The sequence below is a fragment of the Anguilla rostrata genome, chromosome 1 (genome assembly GCF_018555375.3).
Source record: "Anguilla rostrata isolate EN2019 chromosome 1, ASM1855537v3, whole genome shotgun sequence".
Taxonomy (NCBI): domain Eukaryota; kingdom Metazoa; phylum Chordata; class Actinopteri; order Anguilliformes; family Anguillidae; genus Anguilla; species Anguilla rostrata.
The window spans coordinates 70,770,860-70,798,433 of NC_057933.1; the positions used below are offsets into that span (position 1 = coordinate 70,770,860).

At 43.9% G+C, this 27,574-nt stretch overlaps 2 protein-coding genes across 2 annotated transcripts; both read left to right on the plus strand.

Moving 5' to 3' along the window:
- Positions 1-74: 74 nt before the first annotated feature.
- LOC135234043 (zinc finger E-box-binding homeobox 1) lies at positions 75-6,234 on the plus strand. The gene is made up of 2 exons (XM_064298160.1): positions 75-165; positions 2,608-6,234. Exon 2 carries the CDS (start codon positions 2,628-2,630, stop codon positions 5,730-5,732), a length of 3,105 nt encoding a protein of 1,034 aa, XP_064154230.1. The 5' UTR covers positions 75-165; positions 2,608-2,627; the 3' UTR covers positions 5,733-6,234.
- A 5,977-nt stretch (positions 6,235-12,211) lies between these two features.
- Positions 12,212-26,556, plus strand: si:dkeyp-69b9.3 (myocardin). The gene is given in 16 exon segments (XM_064298174.1): positions 12,212-12,486; positions 13,159-13,318; positions 16,667-16,723; positions 17,071-17,126; positions 17,325-17,403; positions 18,487-18,612; positions 19,383-19,579; positions 19,969-20,109; positions 20,249-20,589; positions 20,759-20,903; positions 21,193-21,660; positions 21,769-21,864; positions 23,315-23,452; positions 23,818-23,872; positions 24,027-24,430; positions 24,432-26,556. Coding segments are annotated over 15 exon segments (2,526 nt in total). The 5' UTR covers positions 12,212-12,486; positions 13,159-13,263; the 3' UTR covers positions 24,600-26,556.
- The last annotated feature ends 1,018 nt before the right edge of the window (positions 26,557-27,574 follow it).

Genomic DNA, 27,574 nt, shown 5'->3' on the forward strand with positions numbered 1-27,574 from the left:
TTTTTACATAAACTTCCAGTCGGACCAAGATAAATTCGACACATAACAACCAACCCCCCCACCCCCGCTCCCCGACCCTCCCTCCCTCTCCGATGCTCCCCCTATCTCGGATCTCGCTTCACTCACTCATTCATATTTGGTCTTCCGGAAGTAACCGCGACTCGGGTAAGCCAGTGTCTGTACGAGAGTGAGAGAAAGACAGGGGGGGGGGGAGTTCACTTTCAAATCCAATTTAAATTTGGCTGGATGGTTATGGGGGGCATCATACGCCATTCGAAACGAGAAATAGGACGGTCTGGGGTTATTGGCAGTTTTAGGAACGTTTTTATTATGTGTAAGTTTAAAATTCCGCTCAGAATTGAGAGTCAGTTTTTGCCTGTACACCGGCTCGAACCCTCGGCTCACATAAAATGGCTGGCTGTGGGTCCGAGAGCTAGCAATGCCTATTGTGACCCAGCGACGCAACTTTCAACATATAGTAATATGAATGGTTTGTTTGTTAACGATATTATAAAATACAGTTATTATCCCCGGTTCATGTAATCCTATTACCATCACCTAAAATAATTGAACGTTTTTTGTCAGAATTTTTCGGACCTCAGACTGTTTGCGTAATGGCGTCCGTCTCGCTTTCTCTTTACACGAAACAAGCCAGGGTTCGATTAGGAAATTTCATTCATACAACGACATGAGTTTACTCGGTGCTTGAAATATAAACACATGCATTAAGTTTATGAAGAAAACAAAGTAGAGGAAGCTTTATTCTAATAAAAAGAACGAACCAAGGAAGCTGTATGTTCCTCGAACCCTCGGCTGACGTTTAAAGTATCTGGTCGGGTCTGCGTTTGATAGTTTGCACACATTAAGTTAAAATGAATTTAGAAATTATGATATCGTTAATGTCTACACAAGTCTTAATTCTCATATCAGAACACCTGTTTAATATGATCACATTCGAAATTAATTACCTGTTTAATATGATCACATTCGAAATTGGCCATGCTTGTATTTACTCAGCTGTGAGTGTCTGTGGACCTACTTAGCCTATAGTTCATGGCTGAATTTTCTTGTGCTAGTTGATACTTTGACGGCTATACCAGGTGCATCTTCATAATCATGAGTAGCTATTTCCATAATCATATTATTGTTTCTGTCATTTTGCAAAGTAGCCCTAGTTGTACTTGTCAATGAAATGCCACTCCATCTTGAATATCAATAAAATGAAGAACTAAAAATATGAAAAGATCAAGTGTGTCCAATGAGAGGTAAAACGTTGGAATAATAGAAGATGGATGTCAAAATCATTTATTTCAACAAATAAAAAAGTGACATTTGCCAAGATGTGCTCACATTTTGGAGACCAGAAGTATGTTAATTTCCAGTCTTTTCTGTTATCCGTGTTCATAGTGGGTAGCTAAATAACAAGGTAAGACTAACAAAACAATATGACATGCTTTCTACCTCTGCTTTTTAATGTCAGTTATCAGAACAATGTTAGCCATAGTCTTTTCAGTACAAACATTTTGCAGAAAGCCATGCAAATGGAGTTTTAATTAAATGAAGCACAAATGTATACTTTAATGGTGTATTCCAAAAATAAATAGAAGATCTTGAGGAAATTGGAAAGCAGATGGAAAAAATAAAATTGAAGAACTGTGGTTGAACATATATGTAACAAGAATTCAAGCTGCCTTTCAAATTTTTCCAAATAAATTCTGTTTCATTTGCAAATGCTGAGGGGCGAGGGCAGGGACAGTAAATAATGTTATAAAAGTTTTTAAAAACATTACAGATAACTACCACAAAGATCTTCGTAAATTTGGATTCTATGCAGTTTTTCTTCCTTGTCTGGATTGCAGAAGAATGGGAGCTTCAACCCACTGAAAAGAGCAGCCATTGTTTCATGTTCGACAGGAAAAAGCCCACAGGGAATCTCTGGGTTAAATTAAGACTGAACCACATTGCACTATGCTTAATTACATATTGAAATGTTTTCCTGCTGTTAGTTTGTTAGGTGTTCCTTGCACATCTGTTTATAAAGTTAACATAATTGTGCGAGGAATGAATGACATTGGTGGAACCAAATGGATACTGACAGGCTGTAATTGATAAATGTTTATTGGCTGGATCTGTATCTAAATAACCAAGAATAATTAAGTGCATAACATAACAAAGCAACAATCATCCATTTAAAGGCCTTAGTCAGTTTTATTTTATATAAACCCACAAGAACTGCCATCCACTGCTGTTTTTTGACATTAAATGAATGACAAATGTTTAACTTAACTAGCGCCCCCTGTCTGAATTTAAATAATGTGCAGTGTTTACTGCTTCTGTAATGGTGAAAAAAATGTTCCTAAATTCAGCATCTAATTAATCACAGTGTAAAAGTAAAAGTATTAGAGGTGTGGGGTTTGGTTGTGGTTGCAAAATACTGCACTGTGAAGCCACATAATAGTTACAACAATGGCTGCAAATGTTATGAAGGTCTGTTCCTTTTTTGTACCAAATTTCTTAAGTATATTTATGTGCGGCTTTTCAATGGTAAACCATTTTACAAAAAACATAAACGGAAGAATTAAATTTATTTATTTCTTTTCCCCACAGATTCAAACGGTTGATCCCGAATGGATTCACAGTTAGCGGCTGTCCTGACCAGTAGTGGGACAGCTTCGATGAACAGAAACCATCTGCCCGAGAGGACAGGAAAATCCATGGAAATGCCCCCTTTGACTGATATTCAGGATGTGCCCATTGACCTATCCCTGAAATCCTCGTGTTCTCTACCTCTTGATTCTCAACCCTTGTGTCTCAAAATGACTCCCTCGTGCAACAGCAAAGCCAAGCAGTTTTACTGGACAGAAACAAGAATTCAGGGGAGAATGACAGAGACAAGTAAGGACAGCACAGACACTCTTGAAATTGTTGCAGAAGTGACTGGTGTGCACAAACCTGTCCTGTCCAACATGGACTCCTTGCCAAATTCATGCAAGGACCCTTTGACTCCTGGTTTTTCTGGCTGCTTATTGGAACAAAAAGGGATTATGTCTGAGTCTCTGTCCAGCGACCAGTCAGAATGCCCTACTGCCAGCCTGGTCACTGTTAAAGAGGAGATTGAGGAGGTATGCATCGGGGAATTGGAAGGGTACAGTGATGATCAGCCCGATTCACCAGGATCCCTCAATGAGACAAATAGGGACATGACAAGGGACATCGCCGATAGCACTGACACACAGAGCACAACTGTTTCAGGCGCTAACAGCAGTACGATCCCTACGGACACCATTACAGCCTTAAAAACCGAACCTCGGCATAATGCAGCTAACAGGTGTGGATTCACAAATCAAGAAATAAAGTCGTCAGAAATCAAGTCGTCAGACTTGAATGGAAACGATAGTTCTTCAAAACGGGCGGAAATGCAAGTTGATAAACGGCCACAGTTGAACTTGGGGATCTTGTCTGACAGTGGCAAACCGCCTGTTGAAGGTAGCGCTGCTGAAGGAGGGGAAAAAGAAGTGGTCAGATTGAAAGGCAGGAAAGAGTGTTCAAGTCTTCGTGTGGTCCCTGCTTATGGTGTTCGTACAAGGAGTCAGAGGAGGAGAGAAATGAACAGAGAGGCGAAGGGGGAGTCTGGGAAAGGGGAAAATAAGCCTCTTGGGAAAGACAGACAAAAGAGGGAAGTGCTGTCACAGTCTTCTCCTCCCCTCTCTGACCTTCCTGGAGGGCCTGAAAGGCTGTGTGAGCCTGAGAGAGAACAGGAGCACCCTGATGCAGACAGGATAGGGCAGGGAAGAGAGTGTCAGCGTAGACTGCAGGAGGAAGTGCTAGATCTGAGCTTGTCAAGGAAGGGAGGAAAGAGCAACACAGGCTGCCGGAAGGTAGGATTTGAAGAAGGATTTGAGACTACACTTTTAATGGAAGTGGATGAGATAGTGCAGCAAGAGGTCGAGGAAGTGGAGGCGGATGCCGAAATTCTATCGAGAGAGGGAGAAGCAGCCATCAGTTTTGACCTGCTGAATTGGGAGGCTTCTTTTCCATCTTCCCCAGCACCCCCCTCGCCTTCTGCCTCACCCTCTGTGGGTTCCAGCCTTGATGACCTCCTCCTCATTGACGACCAGGGTATCCCGTACATGCTCACCCCCGATGGTCAGAAAGTGCTCCAGGTGGAGCTCCCCGAACCTCGCAAAGCCTTCACTGTCAGGCCTCGGCCCAAGTCAAAGCAGGTGAAACCCAAGGATTCCACTGTGAATGTTGCACTGTCTAACCAGGTCTTACCGAACGCCCTTCCCTGCCGGCCTTCTGGTGCGATGCCATCATGTCTTATTTCCCCTGCTTCACCAGAATCCTCAGATGAATCGAAAGCCGTCGCCCCCTCAGGTGCCAAATCCAGCTCTCTGGCTGCTCCTCACCCCCTGACCCTGTCAGATTTAGAATCCCAATCCCAACCCATTCGGATTTTAGCCAGTTCCACAACCACCTCCCCCATCCTCCTTCTCCCATCCTCCCAGCTTTCATCCCTTTCTCCACCCAAACCCAACACAAATTCAGGTCTGATGGCACTTTCGTTACCTATGGCCCTTACCCAAAACTCACAATCCACCCCTCTGCTTCTTGTCATCTCCCCTCTTGCCGCTGGAACGGTTGCCTCTACCTCTTCCCCTGTCCTCACTGTTAATACTCCTGCTTCCTCTACTCTATCACTCACACAGACCACTTCTCCATCTGCAGTCTCAGTTCCTCACTATTCTGTACAGAATAACCTTGAGTCCTCTTTTCCAGCCAATCCTTCCCTCCCTGCCCTTAATCCAGAATCCTGTACCCTCTTTACTGCCATCTCAGGAAACGGTAACCACTCCACTCCTACCTCTCCTTCTGACTCCTCTTCCACCGAAAAGCCCAACTCTGACATTTCCTCCAAAGAAATTGTTCCCAAACTTTCCCCCAGTGTACTCCTAAAATCAGATCCTGCCTCTGACACCAAATCAAGTTCCATTAATGAGACCCAAATCGAACGTGCGCAGTCACCGATCCCTGCCAGCTTATCTCCTAAGGAGATTCCCCCTTATCAATTAAGGCGCAGTCTAAAAGCATCCCCTTCTTCAGCCTCTAAACTTGCTCCCGCCTCTCGCATCTCAGCAAACCCATTCCCCATCGATGACTCGGCTTGCCCCACTTCCGGCACGCCGCCTCCAGCCACAATCTTCCCCACCAACCATCCAAAAAATCTCAATTTGTCTCCTAACTGCCCTCGCCGAATCCTCTACTGCCAGTTTTGCCCACGGGCATTCTACTACCTCTCCGACTTGGAGCGCCACTCCATCACGCACTCCCAGAGCAAGCCGCACGTCTGTCCGCTCTGCAGCAAGGCTTTCAAGCGCTCTAGCCACCTGGAGCGGCACAAGCACATTCACACGGGCCAGAGGAACTTCATCTGCCCCATATGCGCCAAGAGGTTCCGCGAAGCCGGGGAGCTGCTCCGGCACCAGCGGGTGCACACGGGGGAGAAGCCCTTCCAGTGCCCGCAGTGCCACATGCGCTTTGCCGAGCGGAACACTCTGCGCCGACACGCCAAGCGGAAACACCAGGATCAGCCGGGAGCGGACGGGCAGGAGGGGGGCTGTGGCGGTTCTGGCGGCCCGGAGGCGGGGCAGGAGGACAGTGCGGAGTGGTACAGCTCCACTGTGCCTGAGCTGGACTCTGACAGTGACACGGACAGGGAGCAGGAAGTTTAGCCACAGCCTTGACCCCCTGCTGAGCTAATTTATTTTCCCAGGAACAGCACCCACTGCTCAGAAATACAGCCCTTTTTTTGCGGTGCCCTCTCATAGGATATCATTAGCCTATTATTAGGGCCACCAGTTTGTCTCCACCATGTGTCCTGCAGGTATTTAAACCTGTATTTCAATGGTTTTCCTCCAGAGGTCCCCATAGGTACTCCAACGGCAAAGTCAAGTGGCTAATTGAGTCTCTAATTGAAAAATTTTGAAAAACAATTAGTTGATCTAATATTGGAAGAGTCAGGAAGGAAAGTGAACATGCATGGAAGTTTAAATGCTACGAAAAGCATGTCTTTGAGCCAGTGGTCCTCACTCCTGGTCATGGAGAGCTGCAGGGTCTGCTGGTGTTCGTTTTTACTCAGCACTTGAGAAGCACAGGGATTGATCTGTTAACTCAGGTCAGCTGGTTTCTTTGGTCTGAATTGGTCGCTGATCTTAATTAAAAAAAAAACAAAAACCAGCAGACTGTGGCTCTCCAGGACCAGGATTAAGTATCACTGCAGTAAAAAGAAAAATGCATCTGTATAAAGCAGGGACTTTTTAGATGCTTCTAAAAGATTTCAGTTTTGTTTAATTAGTATTCGAATTCACTATAATTTAACAAAAAAAAAAAAAAAAACTTTTTTGTGCGGGCATATTCCCTTCTAATAAAACCTATCATGCCCCTGTACAACATGTAATAATACTTCAGAATGGCCACAGTAATAAGTAATCAAACTGAATTTAACATGTGAGTGTTGTTTGTAAACATCTCTGTCAATTATTGACTGACTGTGATTAACTGGTGGCAATTATTTTATCAGCTTAGATTATTGAAGTAGTGCAAATGGGATAAATGAGAAGGGGCTGGACAAAGAGGCTATTGTGACCTCTAGCTGGTGGAGGACTGAGGTACCATGCCAAAAAATAAGGGGAGACAAACTGGTGGTCCTACCTATTATGAATCTCCCGTGATTTGTTGGCCACAAGTGTCAATACGTATACTTAGCAATTGCACTTTGGATGGCATTGGCATCTATGTTCAGTGCTCCATGTATTAAGTATACTCACTAAATGCAGGGTGTCACATTGGTTAGTGGTGTTCTTTATGCTCAGCACTGAAATGATGTAAACTACATTCCCAGTCTTTCCCGTGGTAGAGGATTGCGCCCACTGTAAAGAAAGCCCTCGGTAAAAAGTCTGAAAACATTAGGGCTTCCTCTGAAGTTGGCCATGTTGACGTGGCTGCGAGCCATAACATATGAACGGCCACTTGGGGGTGCCAAAGACCTGAAGTCAGATTTATTTATTTATATAATTTATTATTCGTTTTTTATGGAACTACCCCGAGTAGACTCTTAACCCCTATGGGTTTGATCAGGGCTTTCCAGAACCAGTAATGGCAACAGTTTGTTTGACAAAAGATCACACTGTCTTCATCTGCCGTTTGGCGCAGTCATTTCAAGTGACCCATGGGTTGTTAGCAGCATCAGTGTTGCCGCTGGTATAAATATCCCTCTTAGCAAAAGGGTTTGAGGTTCTGCTGGTTTGTGGGTGTTTTGATAACTGTTTTTCATTAGTGAGCTCGGCTTCCATAAGCTACACACACTCACGCACGGACGCACGCACACTCACTCACTCACGCACGCATGCACACATTTTGAGCTACGTTTTATATATTGACACCATTACTTGGATCATCACCAATGGCGATGAACTGTAAAACGTAGTTAAGTGTTCACAGTAGCTGTTTTGACAGTTTAAAAGAGAATCATAACTTTTTCTGTAACTGGTAAGAAACATTGTGACTGAAGTATACCATTAACCTAATTACACGAAAGTAAGCACCAAAAGATATTTTGACTTACTGGAGGCTCCAGTCATTTTTTGATCATTAAAGAGACTGTAAGTAGGCTACCCTGCAGGACTGCGGCCTCATACGATTCATCTCCACCCTGGTTTTCATGCTTACTAAAAAACTAGGATTTATAACGTGTTATATATCCCACTACATCAGAACCAGAATGCACATGTTTTCTTTGCACTGCTGACCCCATAATCGAAACAATTCTAGCAAACTATTTGGTTAAGTTATGCTAGAAAAACACACTTCATGGAGCAGAATTGTGTTTTTGAGGAGAAGAGATGTGGAGCCCAGGACATTACTAATAAAAAAACAATATACCTAGCATAATACATTTGCATATTGATTACACGGTTAGTTACGCAGCTCAGTTTTATTAACATAGCCCTCATTGTGTATGCAAAATGTATACAAAATGCTGTGTATACCAGCCATATCCAGGTATTAAAGGCACATAAAAGTCATAATTATTAGTTTTATTTTGCTGTGCTTTTGTCAAGAACCATTGTTTGTAAACATGCCAAACAATTTGCTGAACTATTGCTATTGCTGGTAACTGTAATACTCTTAAAATATGTACAGATGTTTAATTAAAATGTTTAATTTTTCTAAATTATTATTTTTTGTAGATGAATTTAAGTTAAATGTTATTGAAAAAATTATCGCATTTCAAATTGGTTTGGAAGTCACTTTTTCACTCATTGTTTTAAATGCAATTTTAAAATATACAATTAAAGCTCTAGCTCTAACTTACCGTGTAGTGTTTGATCTTGCAGTTATTTCAAAGTGCGAAAGCAAAGCATAAATAATTCCAGGCTGCTTTTTTATTTTGAAGAGAAATGTAGATCCAGGCAACACAAGCATTCGTACAGCCGTGATGAAATAAAGGCTTTTTAATTCATCTCCTCCGTTTACTATTTTGAGTGCCTGGATCTACATTTCTCTTCAAGATTACTTTGATTACCTGTGATTCAAGAGCACCTAGTCCTCGTGTTTGATACTGTTTTCTCCCGTGCGAGCGCTTGGTTGTCCTCTCCATTGCCTTGTACTGCTTTTTTATTTATTGATTTATTCATTTGGTATTCACTGGCATTGTGCACAACATCTATAGAATTAGCTGAAGCAAATGCAGAGTAGAAAAATCCGTTTCTAAATTCACACAGTGATCAGAAAGTGCAGGTTATAATTTGCTATCCTGCGGCAGTAATATGGCCTAATGTTTATGAGGTGATTCATGTTAAGTGGCCTGGCTGTTCTAACAGCTGTGGTGAGCTCACTCACCTCTTTGGGCTTATAGAGGATGAGCCTGTACAGGAGAGGAACAGACAGGCTGATAGATTCAGCAGCTTCGGTAGGGAGGAGACAGTCTATGAAAAGATGGTAGAGTATTCAGCCAGTTCCAAAGAGATGGAAGTAAATCTTGTGTATGGCGGTTGGAGCCAATCTGTGTTAGAATTACACCAGCATGCAATTTTCATTCAGTGCACTCAACCTGCTGTTAGTAAAACCTGTATGATCTCAAGCTGCTATACATTATCTGCCTCATTTTCATCCCTGTATTGACCTGCTATATAGTTTAAAAATTGTGAATTTCTTGGAGGTTTAGATGAGACCAATCAGAGAGTGGAGATTCACAGCATAATGTACTGGGCAAAGGCTATGACCTGTGCACAGTCTCTGACTGAACCATTGAGGCTAAATTGAGTTTCTCAGACCAGCGCTGTTTTCTATCCTTTGAAATAGTCAAACAGGTTCCCCTCAAAATGCCTAAGAGTGTCATTGATGTTAAGTATGACATTGTGTGACACCATTTTAATTGTATTTCTTTACACATACCGCATGTCATGAGTGCACAAAACCAACTGGGGCTTACACACAGAAGTCTTGCTTTTCATGAATTCCACTTCGCACCCAAATAATTTTGCTTGGAGGTTTGTTTGCCGTTGAGTGTAATGAACCTCCAAGCCAAAATACTGGCTTGGAGAGGGTCATTGCTTTTGTTGTAATGCCACTGTGGTATGGGGGGGAAACGGTGCAGTTGGGAAAAGCTGGAACCACGATGGCAGACCTGGCCGGAGAGATCCCCCCCCATATAGGAGCTTTGAGGCTCCTTTGGCAGCAACAACCTGAAGAGCTCTGTCCAACTGAAGCTCAGTGTACCCCAGACGGACATAGCATTTGTGTTACCCTGGTGTGTATTCCTGATCGTGGCTGGCTGAAGGCACGGCTCACATTTCCAGTATCAGTGATTTCTAATCAGTCCACATTCTGGGTTAGTGTCTCTACCAACTGAGGGGACTACTGACCAGCTCCTTGGCACCCTGAGAATGACTTGAATTCCTGTATCACGGCTGCTTGTATTTCACCCCTAGCACTGCAGAGTAACCCCAGCTAGCAGTCGAAGCCGGTCGCATGCTCTGACTGTTGGCGGCAGTTTTGTGCAGCTGCCGATGTCAGTTTTGGCCACTGGAGAGCAATGTTGTTACAGAATTGCACAGATACCATTTCGATGCTTGTTTTTATTTTTTATTTTTTTGTCAGGAAAAGTTTCTTTCGACATTTACTCTGAATTGCAAATGAACCATGATATGTTCAGCACAAATAGTTTTTTTTTTTTTTTTGCTGGAATAAGGACTGCATAGAAGCTTATTGCTAGTTGCTAGTCCTGTGTAGCAAGGTAAAACTGTGGAACTATCAAAGTTTAAAGGTGAAAACCACTGATGTTTTGATACTTGATGTTTATAAATGAAACTGAAAAATGTGCAAAAAAAGTAGTCAAGTCAGCTTAAGCTTTCATCTCAAGTGGATACAATCTTGCACATTGCACAGTATCATTAACTTTTTGAAAGCCCATTAAAAAATCAAGGAAGACGTATAGCCCTGAAAGCCAAAAAACACCCTACTGAGTGCACACATTACACACAGAACACATTTGCAGAACATATCGGTTCATTAACCAGCTGTCTGTAATGATTATTGTACGTGAATGTTAAATAATCATAATATTAAAGAACATTAGCGGTGAAACAGGAAGGGGTTAGTGGAGTACAAAGAGTAGGATTAGACTGACCAAACGCTTTACTGCTTCGGCACTGCCCAGGCAAGGGGCGAAGTGAGGGACTGAGAGGGAGAGAGAGGGTAACAGGTGTTAATCAGAAAGGGTTTCCCGCAGTGGGGGGAGGGGAGCAGAGGAAAGGGAGATTACATCATTTTTCATCCAATAATACACGGTGCCGTCAGCACAGGGCACCGGACCCGCTCTCGCACAGGCGCGCAGCGTCCGAGACGCCCCAGCTCCAGCGCAGGGCCACCCTCCGACTGTGCAAATACCAGCCCGCCTGCGCGCACGAATGTGTCCGCAAGCAGGCACACACACGCACACACACACACGCGAGCATACACACATGCTCACGCATACACATAACACACACACACACGCATACACTCACACACACGCGCTCATGCATACACATAACACACACACGCATACACACACACATAACACACACACGCGCTCACGCATACACACACGCAAACACGCAGAGGCAGCTGTCTGCCACTCTCACAAGTACTCTCTGCTCAAACCCTTGATGTGATTTACACATCCCAGCTCATGTACCCCTGCTCAGATTTGTTTCTCTCCATTTTAACGAATCGTCTATGTTTCCATCTACCTTTCAGAAAATGCCGTGGCTGAGAACTTCCTCTCCCATTTGCTCACACCCACCACCCCCCAACCCTGACACCCCCACCCCCAACCCCCCAGCCCACCCCCCACCCCCAGCTGACCTGCTGAACCAGCACAGACTGACCTGTCTGTCAAAGTGGCTAACAGGTGGTCCTGGTACGACCTCCCCTCCCCCTCACCCGGTGTAACACACACATGCACACGTACACACACACACACACACTGGCACACTCACGCATAGATATTCTGATAGAGATACTGTAATTCATGCACTGAAGTCAATACAGGACAGTGGCAGACTGGTACATATGTACTGTACACTGATATAGTGGTAAGCGCTAGTCCCTGCGAGGTGTGGACCAGTGGGAATAGACACTCTTGTGCACTGATACATACGCTCGGACAAAACACACACTGCTATCTTTCTATTTCCCACACGCACACACACACACACGCACACACAAATCAGACCGACTGGTTTGACACTGGTGTCCTGTACTCTCAATACTGCATGTTCAGGACTGTTCGTTACACTCTGCTACTGATATGTTCAGAAGTTATGAGACCTCAGCTAGGCCTATAAATCAGCATACATTGACGAAGTTACCTCGTGTTGTACATTCTGTCATACACGGCAACTGACGCACAGTTCTGCCCAATCAATTCATTGTACACAATGCAACAGTTCTAACACTGACTCCCAGCATTGATCGCAGGGACCATCGACATATGTACTTCAGATGTATATACCCTGATAAAGTATTACACAAACCCAGCGATAGTCACCCAATCACTCCATCAATCAATCAGTCAACCAGTACATGGCTGAGTGGGCCTGGGTACAGGATGGGGGGAGGGGGCTGGTTAGAGAGAGAGGGAGTGAGAGAGGGGGGGCCTTGGTGACAATTCCACACAGTTGGCAGGTCCCTGAACTGCGTTAGGGAGAGGAAGAGAGCGAGAGAGGGACAGAGAGAGAATACTGAGAGGGGGGTACGGATCCCAAATCATCTCTCTCCCAATTCACCTTCTCAGAAACGTTCAGGAATCCAGGAGGACCAGGAGGAGAACATGAGAAGTACAAACTTTTAACTAAAATACATTCAGAAACTACGGCCTCTCCACCGTCCTCCACTTGAAACTTGAAGACGTGCACAAGCCCCAGGGGAAAGACTCTTTCAGTGAGTATCCTCTTTATTCTATTTTCCCTTTTGTTATATGTTAAATATCCAGCTGGGAGATTTTCTAGAGGATGATTAAGTTTGTGCCTGCTTGTGAGAGAATCCTTGGGTTAGTGTTACAGTTCATACTGTAAATAAAGAGATATTCATAAATAATACTTTGCTGATAAAGTGGTTTGCATAGGCAATGCTGGAATTTCATATGTATCTGGCTCTCTTGAAGTGTCTACACCACTACTCTTTACAGCTTATTCTGTCCCTCTGTCTGTCTGCCATTCAGTGTTCATGTGTCTTTGTCAACCCATGCATTAAAACATTTTGTCCTCTGTAGGGGTGCAGCTGTCCTGTGTCAGTGTTCTCCTGTTTTTGGGCCCTTTTCCTGTCTGGTTCTGTAACTGTGTGTCTGTCTCTGCCTCGGTTTTTGTCTGTTTTTGACTGTTTTTGACTGTCAGTTATAGTCATTTTCTCCATGATCTGACTTGTTTCCTTCATTGTCCTGTGTCTTTCTGTGAGTCTGTCTGTCTTTCTACCATAGTGTACATTTGCCTGGTGGCCCATTCACTTATATTTCCCTCTTGTCCTTCTCTCTGAACGTTTGGGTGTCTCTCAATGTGTTCTGCTGCTGTCCTTATTTAAGATACAGCCAATTTACCTTTTCCTTTGATTCTACAGCAGAACGCAGGCCACGACGACAAGTGACATCCGTCCCTTCAAAGGAGGAAGCCCGGATTTCACGCCTTGTCCCCCTGCAACTTCTTCATCTTCCTCTTCATCATCATGACTCTGCTGGCCTCTGAGAGGTCTCTCCTTATCCGAAACAAGTTCCGTTCAGGTAAGGCTGATCTCTTGCTGGGATTATAGCTATGTTACGCAGCAGCAGTTTTTATGCGAATGCTTCTTATGGTTGGCCAGTTATGATGTCATAATTAAGATGGTGGCCTGCAGTGACTATCAACATTGGCATGGTCATTACAATGATTGTTTATGTTCAGGCAATAGTATGACAATAGCAAGACGCAAATGTAACATTACTCATTTGAAAGCAAATGTGCTGAATTGCGATGAATATCCGCAGTGCTCCTCAAAGAACATGAAAAGATGGAAATGAATGCTTGAGCTTGAGAATAAGAATCATTACAAAATGGCACAAAGCAATCCATGGTGAACTCTCTGCTCACCAAATGGGATGTGAATATCAATCTGAAGCCTAACAGTACAGTTCCAAAATGATAGTAAAAAAAAGTATTCAAAAATAGTGGCTGGTTTTGCATTTAATTTTATCTTTAATGATGTTTCACATAAGATAAAGTGTGGCATTATGCAATTGCAAAAAACCATTTTGATGTAAACTTGTATCACTATTATTATTCTTCTGTTTTGTATGAATGGAGTAAAGATATAATTTCATCATACATTTTTTAATTGCAGTATGTAAAATTTTTATCTTACATGAAACTACCATAGATGGTTAATGTATGAACCTTAAATAAATTAAATTGGATGGCTTTTCAAGGCACAGTGGAGTTCCTGGACTTTTCATGCATTTTTTATTATAAGTGTAATTTCAATTGGTCATAATTACAATAATTTAGAAGCCTCTTCAAAGTGACTAATGTGGGAACAGGGATGATAAATGAATCAGTTTCCAGGTTTGCGCGCATGAAATCCTAAGCGTATTATTAATAATCAAGTCTGGATTGTTTTGCTACTATATATGCATGTAAATTGCATGAAATACAATTAGGAGCCTCTACAAAACATGATGAATTCACAAAACACAACCTGCGTTATGCCATTACATACAACTCATCTAAAAGGGTGAACAATCAAAGAATAATTCTGGTTTTAAATTATTAATATTAAATATCCTCTCTCAGGGAACATTACCACAGGGTACAAACATTTTCATCATTTTCTTTTTTTGACCCAAGTCACCATAAGGCCTCTTTTTAATCTTCCCCAGATGAAATGTGTCCTTAAATAGGTACTAAATGTTTTTATATTTTCTGAAGCGTGAAGCAAGCCTTTTCTTTTGTGAAACTTGCGCAGATGTGAAACGTTGAATAGGAAATTTAAAAAGAAATCCTCTAAGCTACTGAAATGTGTTGCTCGTTGTATATGATGGTTAGATTGGAAGGAGGCCTAAGGGACTGTGTGTATTTAGAGGCAGATGAAAGCTTTATTTTTGCTGAACTGCAGAGTTTCCCCAGCACGCTGTGCTGGTGCGCTAACGCTGAGGTATGTGTACGGAGCGGCATTAAATTCCGCCGTTCAGCTGAAATTAAGTGCAAAACCGCGACGAGCTCGCTAATCACCGCAAATTACGACCTCGCCATTATCATGGCTGTTTATTTAATTACTTAGCAAATGACCTTATCCACAATGACAATGATCGTGCACTTAGTCAATGCACAACACAACCTTGAAATGCTGCCGAAGGGAAACACAACTGCATGAGCACACGTTGGGCAACGTATTATAACATAAGCTACTAATCCAGTCATGTCCCATATTGGATGATATCATGATCTGCACGAGTTGTAGTACATGACAAACTAAGATTTTCCGTACAATTCCATACATACATTTTAATGCATTTTAGTGGACTGGTCCAATTACTTATGTAATCTAGCGCACAAAAAGGGAAACATGTTGGCGCAGTGGATCTTCTGGTGGACAAGCATCATCACCTGCATAGTTCAGTGTAGTGGTATCAGCACACAGTATAGGATTGTATTTCATAAAATATTCAAAATAGGGAAATGATGTTTACAGCACAGCGGGGGTGTCCAGTCTTATCCGAAAAGGGCCAGTGCAGGTTTTTGTTTTAGCCCGGCACTACAACACCTAATTTAACTATTTAACTAATCATGGTCTTCAGTCAAGACCATTATTTGAATCAGGTGCATTAATGTTGGGCTAAAACAAAAACCTGCACCCACACCGGCCCTTTTCGGATAAGACTGGACTCCCCTGCGACACAGCATCAGCTTGATCACAAGTGGCCGCACCAAAAAATTAATGAAATTTCGTTTGGCCAAATTTTCTGCTTCCTACGGCTACTTTTAGCAGCTCCCTCTAGCTTGTCTCATCGGTATCTATTGGTGTCATGGATAAATTCCATTCATTTGTTTTTTCCCCATACAGCATTAGATGTTGTGCTGTGGTAATGTATTGCTTTATTTTCCAGGCCCCTTATTTTATGATGCCATGCAGTCAGTAGATAATACTGTACTGTATTGTACTGAACAAAATTACTCCTGACTTTATTGAGTCTTATAAAGGTGCAGACCATTGGTGTGGACGATTAAAATCCATTCTGCAATGCCCTAATCGAGAGACCATAAACACTACAACACACAGGGCATTTTGTTACAGTCAAATTCAGCAGAGTAAGCAAAATCTTTTCCATTAAACAGCCATGCAACCTGATTTACTAAAGTGCAGCCCATTAAAATCCACTGCAGTTTAGTACAGTGGAGGATGGCCTTCTCATATCCCACATTTGCCCAGTCCATTCAATCTCAGTCTACTAAGTTCAGTGTAATGCAATATATGCACTGAATACGTCCGGCTTTTCAATTAGGAAATACATACTATTTTCGAGAGAGAGTGTGAGATAGAGAGAGAGAGAAAGAAAGAAAGAGAGGAAGAATTTACTTAGCACGCATGACAGTGAGGGAGGGAGAGTGATAGAGAGAGAGGGACAGCTGTAAGGGGGGATGGGGGACAGAAATAGACATACTGATGGATAAATAGTTACCTCCCCTCCCTCCCTCTGTTTCTCTCAGATCTCAAAACTCAGCACAGAGGTGCATGATGGGAAATGTCACCAAGCTAACACCTCCCCAACCCTCCCCCCTGGTTATAATTCACTTTTTAGTTTGGCTCCCCGTGTACATGTGTGCATATGTTCCTTTCTCCGTGTTTCACATAGAAATGTGCCTGTGTGTGTGAATGTGTGTGTGTGTGTGTGTATGTATGTATGTATGTGTGTGCCTGTGTGTGTGTTTGTGTGTAGCTACGTTCATCCCAAGATGTGACGTCATAACATTGATATTTTCTGTTTCATATTGTACATGACTGCACGCTACATTACTACAGTGTATGGCAGAGCTGCTCTACACAGATTTCAGATTGTCTTTCAGGAATTCAAAACTCAGTTTATCTCTCATTTCAGTACTGCAGCTGAGAATACAGAACCGCAGGCAACAGAATGAAATCAGCGCAGACACTGGTATGTTTATGTGTGTGCGTGAGAGTGTTCACATGTTTGTGTGTGTGTATGTGTGTGTGTGTGTGTGCATGTCTGTGTGTGTGTGTGTGCGGTTCTACGATTTTAAGAGTAAAAGGTAGTGAACGGACAATTAGCAGGCATTCCTCTTTGGAAAATAAATACTTTAGTGGTGTTTCATATTACAAAAGTTTGAAATAGGACGGCAGTACAGTCAAAAGGATTTATTCTGAGCGTGTCTGTCTGTCCTTTCTCACTTTACCCAAACAGATGACTCCATTTTAAAAATATTGCTCTCCTTCCCAATCATTGTGATGCAGCCTCTCTTTAATTTCCTCTCTGCTCTCAAGGTGTGAAAGCAACCTGTCACTCCCAGCCTGGGGAGAAGGACAGAAGTGATGCAGTGGTGAGCCATATGTTCTACTTTTAACCTTTCTCTGTCATGCTAAAAGCAACAGCAAATGAGTCACAGTACTGCAATTACTATGATTACCTTGACTGTTGTTACACATTCAGCTCTGGTTATATGCTTGAAATGTGTTAATGTTATTTGTAGATATTTGAAAAAATACTTATCACAGCAAAAAACTGTTTTCCATTTCAGTGTGTGCCAGATGACAGCGTAACCCGAAAGTCGCCCCCTAGTGGCTTGAGTACCGAAACTGCGCTCAGCACTGGCCAAGGTGACAGTTCTATCGACGCTGCTTGTGATTATTTCACTCTAATGTGTGACAACATCCACAGCATTGGATGTTCTGGTGCCTCCATTTGAATGATTTTCTCTGCAGTTATATTCTGATGGTCATATCCATAGTACATATTACCTGTATATTTTAAAATCAATTTACATTTTTATCTCTTATTTATATTTTTATGTGAATTTGGAATGCCATATTTGATATATGCAGTCATATATAGTCATATTTATAGTCATATTTGCAGGCCTATTTCATCTCTGCAGCATCCCCTATTAAATCAGGGCAGGGCTTGAACACTGTGAACTGTGCAGTCATAGTGGTGATCTATTAGAAAAAAAAGGGGGGTGGGGGCTTGCAAAACCATCCAGGCTGCAAACCTGCTTACCTGGACATAGCTAATGCCAACTGTATGTGACCCCATGAGCCCCGCTGACCACAGCTGGCACTGCCACAGTTGGGATTTGATTCTGAACCATGGGGCATGTCACTGGACCAAGCATTATTGCTTTAGTTAGGAAATGTTGGTGCCTGTTGGCTCTTTTCCTTCAGTTTCCCTCTGGTTCCCTCTCTCAGCCGCTTGCTCTCCAAAACCTATGATGAGCAGCGTTCACTGTCTAGCCAAAGTAGTGAGTAGCCTAGACTTCTGTCCTTTTGGTTTCATCTTCTTTCTTTGTTTTACATCCTCTCGACTGAACAATGTGAGTTTTCACTTAGGAACTCCAGAAAGAGCAGCTTTTTCAAGGTTGTGCCTTTTTGAAATAAAGCCCTGCCTGAAATCCAAACCCATAACTCCCGTCTCCCAATCTCGGCTCTCAGTCCATCTCCCAGCACTGCACACTATGTGGCCGCACAACAAAAGGCCAAGGCGTGTTCTGCAAGACTGACTGACTGACTGACTGACAAACTGTCTGACTGACTGACTGCCTGACTGACGAACCGCCTGACTGACTGACTGACGATCCGCCTGACTGACTGACTGACTGACTGAGGAACCACCTGACTGACTGACTGACTGACTGAGGAACCACCTGACTGACTGACTGACTGCGTGCACTATTGTTCCTCCAGACTGGTGCGGAGGGGGAGGCTTGCGGCAGAAGAAAGCCCGGCTGGCGGAGGACCTCAGCGAGAAGATCCAGCGCCGGCCAGGTCCTCTGGAGCTGCTGCACAAGCACATTCTGCCCCTGGAAGCCAGTAAGTGCTGCAGTCATCACATGCACACACACAGACACGTACACACATGCACACACACACACACACGCACACACACAAATGCACAAATACACGCACACACATGCGCACACACACGCACACACACACATACACACACACACTCGCACACACACAAATACACACACACATGCACACGCACATGCACACATACACATGCACACATGCACACCCCACACTGCACAACACAACACACACACGCACAGCACATCACACACACTGCACATGCACACACACACACAGCACGCATACCACACACATGCACAACAAAACAGTGCACACCCCACACACAGCACACAGCACACACATGCACACACACACACGCTCAAACATGCACACACATTAGACAGAGACATTAATATATGCATGCTAAATTGCACAGAACTGCAAGAAAATAATGAGCACATGCAAGTCCATGAATGCATGCAATGCTTGTAAAATACTAAATCTGCAGCACAAATAGAGGTCAATAATAATGCATTCAGTGCTAAATTTACAACACATGTATAAATGCATTACTTAAAACGTAATTTGCTGGTAAAAAAGGGAACGAAATCAGTGAAGGTCTTACATTCTCCAGCTTCACTTATTCCAAATAATTGTCATAATCATTGAGGTGTAAAGCTGGGGACATGTCACTTCCATTATTTAAATTGCTGGCGAAATCAGTGACATGGTCACTACTTATAAAAAAGACCTTTCTAATAAACATTTCTGCCTTTTGGGGCCACCAGGTTCCATTTCTTTCCCTCAGGCCTCTGATGTCTTTGAAGATGACATCTCTTGCTCCTCCTCTTCCTCATCTCCTGAGCAACTTGGGATTCACCAATCACCAGGCTTCTCCATGTCGCCCGGGCTGGCAGGGGACCAATCGTTAAGCGATTTGTCGCCTGGTTCCACCCCCCTCAATCACAGCCCCAACAACTTTCAGGTGAGAATCAAACTTGAAATAATCAGTTGATATAGAAAGGCCGCATGTAAATGTCATCACAATTACATTGTAATTTTAAAAAAAGAACTTGTAACAGAACCATTAAAGGGACTTATGGTTACTGCGAAAAATTACTGTGGCATATACAGTATATGCGGCATAGAAACAAGGTATTGCCATGACAACGCCTGCACTCACCATTTAAAGAATGAGAATTGACTTCCATATTTATCATAAATGCCAATGGTATGGTGCCATAATGAATATACTCAAACACTAAAATGGCTGCAGGCAATGTGATCAGGTGATGATTTAATTTTAAAGGCAAACAGACTGTTGTCCAGTTAAATATTTTATTTAAATAGTGTCTTGCTCCTCCCTAACCACAGTGTAGCTTGGCTTTGCTCCCGGCAACCGAGGGCATCAGCCAGCCAATGACCATGACCGTAGCTGAATCGGACTCCATGGCAACGTCCGGGAGAACGAAGAGCATCTTCCTAACCGCTCAGACCACGCCCCTGCTGCCAAAGGTCTCCATTCAACCTTTCGCAAATTACTCACTGGTTATTATTAACTAATGTGTGTAACATTTGATTCACCAACAGGTATATAAAATGGCTTTTTAATGAAAGGGTAATTTAGACTCTTCCTCCTGTGCTCCATTCTCAGGTGGTCCAGCAGTCTTCAAGTCCACCCCCTCAGCCAACTCTCACGCCCCCTACCCCCTCCTCTCGAGTCGCCCGCTCCCGAAAACCCCGCGACTCCAAACCTAAAATGAAGAAGCTGAAATATCACCAGTATATTCCCCCGGATCAGAGGGGCGGCGCGGGGGGCGGGGCCGGTGGTGGGGCCATTCACAGGAACGCTGCCCCGCCCATCGACCCCGCCTACTCCCGCCTCCTGCAGCAACAGCAGGTGTTTCTCCAGCTGCAGATTCTCAACCAGCAGCAGCAGCAGCAACAGCAGCAACAGCAACAGCAACAGCAACAGCAGCTCACTGTTGCACCAAGGTAATGATGTTCTTCAAAATGTCGTTTTTCACTTCATTGAGCGCAATGAAATTAGACATGCTATGTCTAAAGTGCTGCCATGTTAGTGACATCGTGGAGCACATTGTGTACCCATATCATTATATCACAGGAAGCCTCTCCTGTCCTGTCCTTTCTTTACCCTCATCAGTGATCAGCAGATAGTGAGGTTTACTGGAGCAACACCACCGGCCTGCCCTCAGGCTGTCCCCACAGCAACAAACCCCACCCCTCCGGTGGACTCAAGCCCCGCCCACAAGCCTGAACTTCTTCCCCCTAACCTGGATGACCTCACGGTATGGACGATGACCCCACTTCGTACAGCGGTTGCGGCATGTGCATTGAATATGAGAAATAATTTTTAAAGATGATTTTTTTCCTCCTCTCTTTACTGTCTGCTCTTTTTTTCCTGTCCATTTGCACCTGAACAGTTCTGTCGCGCTTCTACCCCTCCTCTTTCTCTCATCATCTTTCCCCTCTCTCAGAACTATTCACCCTTTCTCGTTCCTGTTTCCTTATTGAACGGCCTCTCTCTCTTCTTGCCTCCTGTCCCTCCCTCCTTGTTCTCCTCTCTGGCCTGGCTAGGTCTCAGAGCTCCGCCAGCAGCTCCGCAAGCGAGGCCTCCCGGTGTCCGGCACCAAGCCCTCCCTCCTGGAGCGCCTGAGGCCCTATCAGCTCCCCCGGCCCTGCATCGCCCCCGCCCCCCTCTGCCAACCGGGGACCAACATGGGGCCGTCCGGCCCCGCGCTACCCCTCAACCCCAACTCCGACCCCCCTGGCAACCCGCCCAGCCTCTACATCCAGCCCGGCGGGGTCCCACCCAACGCCGCCGGGGGGGAGCGGCCCTTGGCAGGAATCGGGTTCCTCGCTGGAGCCCCCGGCTCAGCCGCCGCCCTTCCTCTCCCTCCCGCTTCTCCCGCGTCCTCCGGCGCCCCCTGGAGGGCTGGCCAGGCAGCGGAGGAGAGGAGCGTGGAGATGGAGATGAGGGAGAGACTGAGGAGCCGGCCAAGGGACAGGGCAAGGGAAGGGTGCAAAGACAGGGCAGGACGCAGCGTGAGTTTATACGACATCTTTTCATCGATAATTTATCCATTTCAGTCAACAACTGTGTGGAGTATTTCATCTTACAAGCATTGTGCCTCTTTTCCATACTGCCTGCAGTCCTGTGAGAATGCCCTCCATCCATTCCTGCAACAGGAAACAGGACGTCTGAAGATCAACTCAGAGGTCGATGGAAAAGAGGTGCTATTCACACAAGTAAGAGTCAGATGTTGACTAATATTTAAATATTTCAGCTGTGGCTTTGATTAAAGTGTATACTTTTTAAATGAATATCCTGAGTAGGATGTGATTAATTAGCTAGGAATTTAGCCTTCACAGCGCGTTATGTTATATTGCTGTTATCTAGCAGATGCTCCTATCCTTTCAGAGCAACAAATGGCAAAATTAAGCTCATGAGTGCTCTCAGTAAGTCATCGTTCAGATACATATAATTATGAATCTCTAATAGCAACAACATAACACTAAAAAAAGTAAATAGTCTGTAATCCTTGCACAAAAATCTACTCTTGACATACTTATTTGTCACTGATATTATTTAACTGTGACAACTTTTTGATAGAATGAAACAGCAAGCTGCTGTAATGGCATCCTGAGTTGTTTGCCGTCACAATGTTATTTTGATTAAAATAAGCTTTTAAAACAAACTGTTCAATGGCATACATAACCCCTCATATTAAGAGTCCTATGACCAGGTTGTCTTCAACCACTAGAATAGACATGTCATTTAGTGATGCAAAGCAAACATGTTTTAGCTTGTATAGGCGCTCTAACTTTCCACGTAAAACAAAAAAAGAAACACAGCACAATGGCAGTTATGTGAAGCTTCTCAGAATTAGTCATGTGGGTTTCTATCTAATCAACATTTTTCACTAAAGAATTCCCACTTTGCCAACAAGTTCTGGCGTGTCTTTGAGAAACTCGCCATGCTCTTCAAAACATTTGAAACCGTACCTTATTTTCACCGTATTTTCTCCTTATGATCTGCTGGAAAATAAATGCACAAAAAATAACAAAACTCTTTAATGAATGTTGCTTTTGAATAACCTATTTACAGACCTTCTACAGTAATGTTTGCCACTACCATTTTTGACCAATGCTAACTAACAGTTACAATAAAACATTCTGGCATACAAATGTGATCCAAATATACAGAGCATTTTTCCCTTTTCAATCATGAATCAAACATTCAGTTTCTGTCTGTTTTTATGTAGTATGAGTGAGTTGTGTTTGTTCATTCTTACCTTAAATATCCTGCTAAAGACCCAGCCATTCATTTTTGTCTGCTGTAGGGGACACACGTCTCTGGTCTTAGTCTCTGGAACCATACATCCTACTATGCTGCAACCTACACTACAAGGGACGGTCAATAAAAATAAAATAAAAAATAATTTAAAAAATATTTTCACTGCAACATATTTTTGTCATTTGAGACGCTTTTACGCTTTACTATAAAATTCAAATGCTTTTCTGCCAGATCTCAGGAGGATATGTCACTTTTGTCACTTTTTAAGCACCTAATAAGCCCAATTGTCAGATATATTCTAATATATTCTTATGACATGTAATTCAGTATATTAAAAAGATTATAGCTCTATCTGCTCAATGCTAAGCTAATTTCCATATGTGTCTTTTCTTGACCAATAAGGTCTTTTGCTGCCAGCCCTGTGATGTGATTGGTCAAGATTTTGAGTTGCCAATGCAGATCACTGCCAGTCCTGTTCAGGCCCCTCCCAGCGCAAGGAGTCTTGAAGAGGAGCTACAAGAAGCCATTCAGAGAGTCCAGGTGAGAAAGGTTGGGGAGAGGGGTTTTGCTGTCCCAGCACAATGTATTCACTGTATTCAAACCCCATCAGCCTGAATATTGACAGTGCATCTGCAGGCTTCTATCTTTGTCCTCTGACTGCTGGAATAAAATTATGCAGCGTTCACATGCGCACAATAATAGTGCCGCATCAGCCACATCCGTTTCGCATTCACAGTGTCACAGTTAACTGAGGGTGTCATTAATCTTTTGACTGCGGTGTGTATTTGGTTTGACCTCTGTCTAACGCCGTTGTCAACGTTCCAGTATTTGTAGAGCAGTCTGTTAAAATATACAGTTTAAAAGTATATGAATCTTCTTCCTCATTCTTTTTGCCCTTATGTCAGATGGCCCCCAGTCAGTCCATTGATGACATTCTGGATGAGCCTATAAGCTGTGCCGGTGAGTCTTACATGTATGTTTTTCATACATTGTTTAAATGCATAGTCAGCATCAGTCCTTCCCATTAATTAATTGGATTGAAGTTTTCTTTGGCTAGTGTAACCATTAGCCATAAGCCTCTGTGTAAATGTCTTTCTGGGTCTTTCTTTCTCAGATGCTGCCTCCTCTGTCTCAGACCTTCAAGCTGCAGTGGCTGCTCTTTCTGGCTCCTCCACATCTCCTGTCATTGACCAATCGCAGCCACCTGTTCACATCAAAGAGGAAAACTTCCTGTCCTCCCCACTCTGTTCCTCCCTCCTTCTGGAGCTTCCTCCGTCCCCCTCAAGCATCTCCCAAGTAGCTCCGCCCCCTCCTCCGCCTCCTCCTCCCATCTGCACCACCCCTCCACCCATGACTGCGTCCAGGAAGAGGCGAGAGGCTGCGACCTTTGACCCGGCCGACTGGTTGGAGTCCCTGACCTCCGGCCTTCGACCTCTGACTCCCCCCGCTGCCCCGTTTGTGGAAACCGACTTTGGCCTGGATTCAGACCTCAACGTGAATCGGGTTTTGGATTTGATGGTGGAGCAGTGGTGATGGTAGGACCCAGCTAGCGTGTGTGTATGTGTGTGCGGGTGGGCGGAGGGCACAGTGCCACTCCCCAAAACCGGGCCACAGCCGTGAAGGAATCTCACCATTCAGGACTTCATCAAAGACAAATACTCCTGACTGGGAAAGGATGGAGGAGTGAAATGGGATTCTGAGGTAGGCTACAATAATTCAGGGAGGGGAGCTTTGACAGTGGTGGGAACCTGTTGCTGTGTGGAATCATGGAGGGGATAACTTGCAGGGAGGAGATGGTTTGGGTCACCTCAGGTCTGCCTCATGCGCTGCCCAGTTGAATTGGATGTTTAAAACATTTGTTCATTCACATGACACTCATCTGAACCTTTGCCCTCCCTGTCTACACATGCAGCAGCCACCATCTTGTTTCAATTGGCCGTGCTGCTCCACTTCTGCAAATGGTGAATTTCTGCTGTAGAACCAAGATAACTTCCTCAATTTTCTGAAAGACCTGGCACATGCCCCAGATTTTAGTCAAATAATAACTGACTTACAGACTCTCCCCCTTTCCTCCCCCGCCCCCTCATCCCAGCACAAGCTGATTGCTCGTAGTGCCTGGTCAGTTAGAGTCATGCTAGTGGTTGGGGTTTTGTGTGCGATCCTGCATAGTGTTGGGTCTGCCTGCTGTTCGTCCATCCATCCTCTCCTCTCCTCCTTTATTTCACCCGCCTGTCTCTGTCCACTGCTGTGACCAAGCAGGAAGTGCGCGAGAGCGGGTGACTGCGGCTCTGCGTTCCACGCAACGTCGAGACGCAGACGCCGCTTTCCCCGACAGCGGTCCGCTTGGTCGGGCGCGGGCGGGGGTCGCCCTGGCGACGGGAGCTCAGAGCTGTTTTGGTGACAGCAATGGCTGAGGACAGCACTCACAGACGTGCGCGCACGCATACACTCGCGCAGTGAGTCGTGTCAGCTATACAGAAAGTGTCTGTTAGACAGCTTCCATTCATGTACATACACCAAAATCTGTGTAAACGATGTCAATATTCAATTCATAGCGTTAATCACTGTGCCCTACTGGCGCTTGCCATGTTTTAGGAATCGTATAGTGCCTTTGTGTGCCCACTGTGAGTTTGGCATTAGGATTACAGAATGTTGAGGCATTACAACTGGGCCTCTGTGTTTGCTGTGCTCAGAGTATTCACAGGGGGCAATACGGTACGAGGCTGCACTGGGTATGAATGCAGATACGTGCTTCTTCTGAGGTTGCAATCTCGGGTCTCAGCTGGGGATCTATGACTCACAGTAACACAGTGGAACAGCATCTTTGGCCCGGCTCCGAGTCACGCATTTTCCTTAAGACGGTCTTTCGTTCGCCAACATGGCCAAAATGGGTATGCTTGGGTAATGCAGTTTTTTTTTTTTTTTTCTTGAAATGTGTGGCCTCAGTTCTCAGTCAATGATGTACGAGTCTATGTCATTGATGCAGTGAGCCTGCAATCATGACATGTAATTGTGGGCCTGCTTCTTAATAAGTCATGAATCAGCATGCCCTAGGACCACAGTAACGGCTCAGTAACGGTTCTTTAAATTCAGCAATTCAATCACAGTAACTTCCTCAGCTTCTGCCATTTACTTGACTTAAGCCCCTGGATATCAAAATGGTAAGTGCAATATATGTGAAGGGTTCACCCCTTGTGAACTCCTACAGATCTATGCCGTGCATCAAGAAAGAAAATCTGACATGAAAAAATAATAAACGTGTAATTTCTTCAAAAACCCTACAAAAAAATCTATGCAATTATAATCAAACATTTTGGTCTGCAAATGCTCTTATATTAAGATGAAATGCTGGATAATCACAGCATGTGTTGGTGGTGCTTTTATACTTGATTTTGGCATCTGTAATTCCATCTACAGTTTGTATCTGTCCCTGTTTTTTCTTGCATAGTACAGTAGTCCAATAACCAAGACATCCATTTTTGACCATACATTTCCAGCCAGTGTTTGAGTTGTGCTTACAGACTGTCATTTACCCACTACTGATTAATTTATTGATTAACTTATTCAGGCGATGTTGTCCAGGAATTTTCAAATTGTATTCTGACTTTAGAAATTAAAAAGTCTTAATTGATTTTGCATCTCCAGATATTTGCCCTTGTCTTACTTTGTAAATGTCCATTTATGTTTGCAGTTTTGTTTTTTCGTTGATCTGAATGTAGTAACCAAGGACCTTTATTTTATTTCTTTGATTTATTTTTATAGACTTGCAGACGTCGAACTCTATAATTTCCCTCCATAACTCTCAAAACAGAAATGTCCCGCCTTCAAAATTATATGCTATGATTCTTATGATCCAATTCTAAAACTCATACACTTGGATATTCTTAAATTGCCTTTCATTTCTGTAATATAATTTACACAATAAACAATTACCGTCTATAAAGCACCCTGATTTGTCATTATGGTTTATACACCAGCAACCAAACTTGTTCCTTTTCAGTTCACCCAGACACAGTTGTGCACTTTTTAAGGAATGAAACATAACAGGCCCTTACTTAAAGCTAATTATAGAACTTAATTAGATTCCATGAATTAAGATAGTAAGAAATAGTTTGAAAAGTTTCAATATGCAGCTGATTTTCTGGTTTAAACAATATTTAACTGAAGGAACAGACCACACAGCTGCATCTGCGGCTGTGGATATGAGGGGAGCGGGGGTTTGATTTAGGGTTTAGCTCAGTTTAGTAGGGGATAATGCTGCTCAATTAGCTTGACTAAATGAAGCGTTAGTCTTAATTTGACAAACGGCTCATGTTTTCTTCAATGGAAATGGCCTGTAGCAATATCGCAGCACAACCCGCTGCGCTGGAAGTTACGCTCCAGACCTTTTCAGAGCTCCCAGGCGCAGGTTTGTTTGCCCCATTGCTACTCCCAGGTCCACTGCCACACAACACGGCGCTGTTGATCAATCAATGGAGTGGCCATCAGCTCTTTATCTCACCTTCTCCTGACTCTGAGAACAGCGTTTGATAGCGTGCGCAGGAATTCCCCGCGGAGGCCTTCCTGGACCGCGCGGTGTCTCTGAACCCCCCCGAAGCCGCCCCTACCGAAACGTTATCTGCTGTCTGACAAGGGCAGGATTGTCTCATGACTTCCTTCTAT